This window comes from Melanaphis sacchari, unplaced genomic scaffold (genome assembly GCF_002803265.2).
Source record: "Melanaphis sacchari strain LSU unplaced genomic scaffold, SCAv2.0 Contig541_pilon_pilon, whole genome shotgun sequence".
NCBI lineage: Eukaryota > Metazoa > Arthropoda > Insecta > Hemiptera > Aphididae > Melanaphis > Melanaphis sacchari.
In genome coordinates, this window is record NW_020271373.1 from 1,214 (window position 1) to 9,483 (window position 8,270).

At 38.3% G+C, this 8,270-nt stretch overlaps 2 protein-coding genes across 2 annotated transcripts; both read left to right on the forward strand.

The window, feature by feature from the left end:
- The first annotated feature begins 1,948 nt into the window (after window positions 1-1,948).
- LOC112599625 (zinc finger BED domain-containing protein 5-like) lies at window positions 1,949-2,512 on the forward strand. The gene has a single exon (XM_025346604.1). It carries the CDS (start codon window positions 1,949-1,951, stop codon window positions 2,510-2,512), a length of 564 nt encoding a protein of 187 aa, XP_025202389.1.
- A 549-nt stretch (window positions 2,513-3,061) lies between these two features.
- On the forward strand, window positions 3,062-5,541 carry LOC112599626 (piggyBac transposable element-derived protein 2-like). Its single transcript, XM_025346605.1, has 3 exons — window positions 3,062-3,251; window positions 3,751-4,755; window positions 5,519-5,541. Exons 1-3 carry the CDS (start codon window positions 3,062-3,064, stop codon window positions 5,539-5,541), a joined length of 1,218 nt encoding a protein of 405 aa, XP_025202390.1.
- Window positions 5,542-8,270: the final 2,729 nt, after the last annotated feature.

Sequence of the window (8,270 nt, forward strand, 5' to 3'; positions counted from 1 at the left end):
GCGACGTAAAAGCAATACCTAATCTAGTTAAGTTTAACTTATGTAGGCGAAGCCAAACTGGTAGGTTAGAACCCTACAATGTGTAATGTAACGAAATTGTAAAGGCTGGTGCTGGGGGTGTGTCCCCAGAACCACCTAAAACTGTTGAATTGTAAAGTTTTTTTTAATAAACGATGGGGCCTAGAGGAAGTAATGCTAACGCGGTTCCCTCTAGGTCAGCGGTTCTTAACCTGTGGTCCGCGGCCCCCTGGGGGTCCGCAACACTCATGTCGGGGGTCCGCGGCAACTTTACCACCTAACATAAGTCAATTTGTGACATGAGTGTATTATTCCAATATTTTTCGATTATTATTTTTGTTTCATATAAAATTATAAAATATATCTTATATTGTAAGAGATAGGTAAACCTATCTTATCTTTATTACACCGATTACAATGTGGAATTCGATACAATTAAGTATCTAAACATTCTAAACCTAATAATTGTATTATTAATATTTATTTATCAGTTTCTTGTTCATACGAATTTTATAGGCATACAGCATTGAAGTCGACACTCGACAGTCGTATATTTACTACCAATAAGTGCAGTTGATCAGTTTTATACCTACATAATTTCAATTAATACGTGATTTTTTTTCAAATCATCTTAAAGACATTAGCCTTTTTAGTTTAAATGGAACGTTGGTTAAATTTAAAAAGGAAGAATTCTGACGTTGATGATGAAAAAACTCCGTGTACGAGTAAAGAAAAGTCAACAAAACTTTGTAAGTATGATAGTAATTATTTATCAATGGGTTTCACGTCCAACGGATCTGAAGAAAAACCAAAACCTCAATGTGTAGTATGTTTTGAGGTATTATCAAACGAGGCTTTAAAACCATCAAAACTAAAAAGACACCTCGAAACTAAGCATAAAGAACATGCCATGAAATCCATTGATTTTTTTAAAAATAAAGAGCAAGAATTGAGAAAAAATATGAAATTTATTAAAAAAACTGCAACTGATTGTACAAATGAAAGCGCCATAAAAGCATCGTTCATAGTTTCTTTACTAATTGGGAAATCAGGGAAACCTCACACGATCGCAGAGGACTTGATATTACCTGCTGCGAAAGCTATGGTTTCTACAATGATCGGCGAAGAAGCTGCAAATAGCTTAAATAAAATTGCATTGTCAAATGATACAATAAAAAAAACGAATTGATCGTTTATCAGGAAATATTAAAGAACAGTTGTTGAAAAGAATTAATAAAAGTGACTACTTTAGCCTCCAACTTGATGAAAGTACCGATATAACTAATAAATCAGTATTACTGTGTTATGTAAGATACGAATACGATAATGTCATTTCCGAAGACATTTTATTCGTAACCACTGTGGTACACACCACGGCAGAGGAAATATTTTGTAAAATTAATGAATTTATTATAGCGAATGAAATTGAATGGACTAAATGTGTAGGAGTTAGTACAGATGGTGTTCGAGCAATGTCAGGAAAATTTACTGGATTAATTGCACGGATTAGAAATATCATACCATCAGTCACATGGCATCATTGTTGCATTCATCGCGAAGCCATAGTTTCCAAAAAAATACCAATACATTTGAAAACAGTTTTGGACGATGCTGTAAAAATTGTGAACTTTATAAAAGCAAAATCATTGAATTCAAGAATTTTTGAACAACTTTGCAAAGACATGGATAGTGAACATTATCAACTTCTGTTGCATTCTGAAATTCGTTGGTTATCTCGAGGTAAAGTGCTGTCTCGTCTATTTGAATTGAAAGATGAGGTAAGATTATTTTTTATCGAACATAAATTATTTTCGTTGAGTGAACGCGTGAATGATTATTCTTGGATATATTTACTCATTTGAATGCACTTAATTTAAGTCTTCAAGGAACACATATTACAATTTTTAAAGTTGAAGATAAGATTGAAGCGATGATTAAAAAGTTGGAACTGTGGAGTCTTCGGCTGTCAAAGAAGAATTACGATCCATTTCCAAATCTCAAAAATTTTATTGAATCAACTGAAGAAGAATTGTCAGATAAAGATTCTAAATATTTCATACAACACATGGGTGATATGCAACGTAGCTTCCGTAATTACTTTCCTGTTCCAGATATAAATATAAATTGGATTCGACAACCTTTTGAAATTGATATTCATCAAATAAATGGACTGACATCATCGGAAGAAGATAGCCTTGTAGAAATGTCTACAGATACTAGTTTAAAAATGCAGTTCAATCAAAAGTCATTGGAACATTTTTGGTTGCATGTTCGAAAGGATTATCCACAATTATCGAGTAAAGCTCTGAAAGTTTTGATTCCATTTCCCACAACTTATTTATGTGAAAAAGCATTCTCCGTCCTCGTTTATATTAAGAATAAGTTTCGAAACCGATTAGAAAACGTAGAATTTGAACTACGATTAAAGCTTTCGAGTATTGAGCCCGATGTTCAAAAACTAGTAATTGAAATGCAACATCAACCATCGCATTAAAACTTATTAATTAAGTAAATAAAAATTAAGTTTTAACCCTTTGAGGGCTGGTGACTCATTTTGTCATCATGTTTTTAAAGCCTTCACACAACAGTACCGAGGTGTCAAATATGATATTTGATTGTGCCATTCGATAGGGAATGTTATTTTCTTATATTGATCATACTGTTAAAGTTGCCTCGTGATATATTTTATCAATAATAGTTGTTATTGTTATCATTTTCTATCGATCGATGTGATTCATCAAAACGTATTTTTCGAACATCAAGTTCGGTAAGTTTTACTTATTTTAGAGCTTTAAAAAAAATATTTTTGAATTCTAAGTGTATTGATTAACATAATTTGTGCATTGGAACCTTGATATTATTCGTTAGAAACGAAACGTGTTAGATATTACATCATGATCCCAAATAAGATCAGTGGGCTTATATGTAATTTATAATTTTTTTTTTATACATACATAAAATCCCATTGATTTAGTTTGGCATCATGTATGTTTTTCGTTATTATACAAAGTTTTTTTGTATTCAATTTCAGTTTTTCATCAACATGTGTCACAAACGATTAACTGACGATGAAATTGCAAACTTTTTATTAGTTGGTGATTTGTCAGACATTGAGGAGCTGGATGAAGGGTATGAAGTTAATATAGATAATTTAGATGAAGTACTTGAATTAATGACAGAGGAAATAGAGGATATTCAAGAAATACAACCTCCTAATAACCCACCTTCCAGATGCACATGATCGTCAAGAACTAGTCTTTTTACAAGAAAATGAAAACGATAACGATCTCGAGTATGACTGGAGTAATATTCCTTTAGGAGACTCTAATTGGACTAATAACACTTGGACTACATCATACCCAACTTGCACTTCCTCATTACCAGACCCCCCTATAGAAAATCTATCTCCACTTCAATATTTTAAGTTTTTTGTAGATGACAATGTACTTCAAAATTTTGTTGAACAAACCAATTACTATTCATGTCAAGTAACTGGATCTAGTATTAATACAAATATATCAGAAATGGAGCAGTATATAGGTATTCATTTTTACATGAGCATTGTAAAAATGCCAAGTTACAGAATGTTTTGGTCAAGACAAACTACATTTACTATGGTTTCTGATACCATGTCCCGCAACAGATTCGATAAATTGCGCACATATTTTCACTTGAACAACAATGATAATATTTTGCCCAGGAATAATATTAACCATGATAAATTATTTAAAGTTCGCCCATTTATTGAGGCTGTAAGAAATAACTTTAAAAAAATTAAAATCGAAGAATATAGTGCGATTGATGAAATTATAATACCATTCAAAGGTCGATCAAAACTAAAACAGTACAACAAAAATAAGCCTCATAAATGGGGCATTAAAATGTTTGCTATTGCATCAAAAAGTGGTATTGTTCATGATTTTGAGATATATGTGGGAAAAGGTACAATTCAAGAATCACATATGGGTCTTGGTTTAAGTGGTGACATTGTTATGAGACTGTTGGATTGTGTTCTTAAATTTGAAAACCATAATGTAGCATTTGATAATTGGTTTGATTCTTATGCTCTCCAATGTCGTTCAAACTTTGCTGGAATACAGTGCATTGGAACAGTCCGGGCAAACAGAACAGGAAACTGCAAGTTTACAAGTGATGGAAATATGAAGGTAAAAGGACGTGGAACATATGAATATAAAGTTGACACCACAAACAATATTTTTGGATGCAAGTGGTTTGATAATAAATTTGTACACATGTTATCTAATTACATGGGTGCTGAACCAACTGATATTGTACAAAGGTGGAGTATATCAAGTAAAAAATATGTTCCTGTTGTAAGGCCAGCATGCATCAAAGAATATAACTATTTCATGGGGGCAATAGATCTACATGACATGTTAGTAGAACTCTATAGAACAGAAAATAAAGTAAAGCGTTATTATTTGAGAATTGTACATCATCTGTTGGACATGTGTGCTGTGAATGCATGGTTATTGTATAGGCTTCACTGTAAACAAATTGTTAAATATAAAAGTATGTTGCAATTTAAGTCAGATATTGCTGAAGGGCTTTTGCGGGCAGGTAAAGATAAATTGAAAAAACAAAAAGGACGTCCATCACTAAGAACACCTACACCACCAACTAAAAGAAGAAGACTTTTTGCTGCCCGCCCAAGTGAAGACGTTCGGTTTGATAATGTTGATCATTGGCCGAATCCCACAGATGAGAGACAAAGATGTAAGCATTGTTCAAATTATTCACGTATGAAATGCATAAAATGTGATATATACTTATGCCTAAATAAAAATAAAAACTGTTTTCGGTTGTTCCACACCAAATTGTGATAAAAAGAAAATATGATCTCATAAGCAATTAGGTACCTATGTTATTATTACAAAATAAGTTGTTTTTTTATGATTATTTTTATTATATTATACAATATGTCTATAATAAGTTGTTATATACAAGAGTGTGAAATTTATTTATGTTTTATTTAAAAATAAGTTGTTTTATGATTATTTTTATTATATTATACAATATGTCTATAATAAGTTATATACAAGTCTGAAATTTTATGTTTTATTATGATTTTATTTATGTATAAGGTTAAAGATTATTCAAAGTTTTTTTAAAGTTGTTTTTTATAAATTGTTTTGTTGTAAGTTGTTTTTTTATAAATTGTTTTGATATACAGGAAGTCTGAAATTTAAGTTTTATTTATGGTTTATTTTGATTTTATTATGAATAAAGATTTAAATGTTCAATGATCTGTTTTGACATCATGTATTTTTTGGTCCCAATTATCCACTTAACAAAAAATTTTTTCATTTTTATTTATTAAAACACTCTAATATGTAGAATTGTCAAAAAAAAAAATTTTTGATTTTGGTTAAATCACTGTGTGGTCCTGAAAGGGGTAATAATATTAAGAATAAGATAATAATAATAATAATTAATAATAAAATAATTTATATTACAATTATTTTTTTTTAAATTTAAGTGTTTAATGATGTTCAAGTGTAATAATTATAAATGTGTACATTTTGTTATGTCTACTTCTATAATTTGTAGTATAAAATAGTTATTATAATTTTGGTTATGATAACTTGATATGTTTTGTAAAAAAAAAGGTAGGTATTTGAAAAAAAATTGGTAGGAGGTCCGCGATCTCTAAAAATCTTTCATCGGGGTCCGTGTTCTACAAAAGGTTAAGAACCGCTGCTCTAGGTTCTCAATTAAACCACAAAAAAAAAAAAAAAAAAGGTTAGGTTAACCTAACCTAACCTAACCGCGTTCAGAAAGAGAGCCATAAGGAGGAAGTACACAGACCTCAAGCGGAGATATAACCGCGCCTGCTTTAGAGCACGGTCGACGGGCCTGGGCGCTCTTCGTTCGGTACCGGGAACGAGGAGCCCGTGGGACCATCGTCAAAGCTAAAAGCCGGGAGAACACGGCCCTCGGAGAAATGTTACTAGCGTCCATCAGAAAATGGACGGAACATTATGTTCGCTTTATGGGAGACCGGCAAGAGGCTTTCGAGCAACTGGTCCCGAGGATAGCGACGCTACGGAGACTGCGGACAAGCGGAAACCCGTAGAGAGACCGGCGTTTTGCGTGGGTAGGTTGAGTCGGCATTACCGGGCTGAACTGATCGTTCGACCGCTGAACCGTGCACGGTCGAGAGGTAAGAGATGCACATTTGGCGATGAAAACATGTAAGCCCCGGCCTGGACGATCAGGCAGAATTTACGGCAAGCGGCCCGTCCTCCAAACAACGCGGTTCAATACCTCACTGGCACTGAGGACATTCCCCGAGCCTGTAAGCAACGCGGCGCTGGTCGTCATTAGGAAATCGCCCAATAAGGACCCATGCGATGCTAGCGCGTATCGACCCATTAGTTTACTCCCAGTTCAGCTAAGCGGCTGGAACACCTTATCGGGCGAGAATCTGTACAGCGGACATCCATATGTCGGCCAGACAATTGGTTTCACCAAGAACCACGACTCAGATGCATGGACACATGCCTTCAGTGTCAGATGAAAGGCGGGGAAATATGTCGTAGGCGTATTCCTGGATATATCAATGTCTAACCATGCCTCGGTGGCGCAATAACGAAAGATCGTCAAGGTTAAATGCGGCCTGGGGATCGCCCTGACAAAGAGGCTACCTACACGGCCGAAAGGCCCGACATGATTGGGACATGACACTCGAGACCCTAACAAAGGGTTACACCCAGGGCTCGGAGTTCGGTCCTGACCTCTGGAGGCATGCGGTCAACCCGCTCGTCCAGCGATCTTCCAGCCGAGACAGAGATAGCTGTTTTACCGACGATCTGCTGCGCTACCATCTCGGGAAACACCGTCCGAGCTCACGGAACACGCGAATGCGCTGTTAGAAATAGCGCGTCGAGATGGGCTTCTGATGAAACTCACCTTCGGCGGCCAAGTCGCAGACCTTGTGATCATACAACGGCAAGCCCTTGACTTGCTATTACGGTGGGACTAAGGTTGTACGACCCCGGAGTGCGAAATACCCGGGGTCACGTTGACCCAAAGGAAGTTTAGCTCCCATCTGCGGGAAAAGGCTGCGTCTCGTAGCGCTATATTCAGTCGTGACTATCTGTGGCTAAGGCTAGTTGAGGCCTTAAAGAAAGGACGACAGGATCCTGTACAAATCGGTGTTCCTGCCGCGTATGGGTTATGCGGCCCGGTATGGGCCGAGCGCTGCATGGCACAGTACCGGCATCGAACACGGCTAACACCGCCCAAAGACGCCCGTTACTGGCAATGACGGGCGCGGGCAAGACCACGTCGACGATGGCGCTCCAGGTCCAGCCGGAGTACCCTCGACTTAGAACTGTTCGGCTGGCTAAGATCGAACGGATAAGAACGCCGTGAGGAGGAAACAAGTCGGCGTCAGAAGCTACAAAGGCGAACAGTACACGACCAACGAATCACGCCTCTGGTAGAGAGATGGTCGCCAGCGCATAAAGGTAGGCGGATGGCGATTTGTTCCCGGACGTGCGGCGCAGGCTCGAGGTCAGGTTCGTTCCGGACCACTACATCTCGCAGTTCGTGACCGACACGGAATTTCAATTACGTCGCCTTGTCGTTTCAACCTTCGAGGCGAGGCACGTTGCCGATGCGGTTCTCCGGAGGAAACTGCGGGAGCATGTGCTATACGATTGCCCATCATAGCCAGGAAAGAAACAAGCTCGCAGCCGCAGCGCGGAAGGTGTGGATCACGTGCGATTGCGATACCATGACCTCCACGGAGGCCATGTTCTTGCGTTCAAAACTTCTCCCGGGAGGCTGTCCTAGAACGTAAAGATGTAGGGCGACCCGCGGGCACACCCAGACCCCTAATTTTAAACCAGCGGTCGGGCGTGTGGCTAGAGGTCGTATGCAGGCACGCGCACTGCCAGAGGCATGGGACAGTCTCCCTATCCACGCGGGAACAATCGTCCGAGGGCCTACGAACGACTGGGTCGCTGTCACCGATGGTGGTGGGCGAAAGCCCGCGAAGTACCGGATAGCGGCAGGCGCTGGGACCCGATAGCTGACCAAAGGGTTTAAGACGGCGCCCCCAGGATCGTCGAACGCCTGTACTAAGACCTGCCTAGCTGGGAGCGAGGAACGGGATACCTTGGTGAACGGACTGAATGCCCGGCCTGGAACCGGGTCGGACGGAAAATCCTGCGGGCGAATTGGGTGTCCTGCTAGCAATACGTAACTGAACGAAGGCTACCAGC

Excerpts from the sequence above, each read along its gene's own strand:
- LOC112599625 (XM_025346604.1), top strand. The coding sequence starts at position 1,949 with ATGATTAAAAAGTTGGAACTGTGGAGTCTTCGGCTGTCAAAGAAGAAT.
- LOC112599626 (XM_025346605.1), top strand. The coding sequence starts at position 3,062 with ATGTGTCACAAACGATTAACTGACGATGAAATTGCAAACTTTTTATTA. Across the intron at positions 3,252-3,750 it reads TAATAACCCACCTTCCAGAT|TTCGCCCATTTATTGAGGCT; the intron begins GCACATGATCGT and ends AATTATTTAAAG. Across the intron at positions 4,756-5,518 it reads CACAGATGAGAGACAAAGAT|TGTTTAATGATGTTCAAGTG; the intron begins GTAAGCATTGTT and ends TTTAAATTTAAG.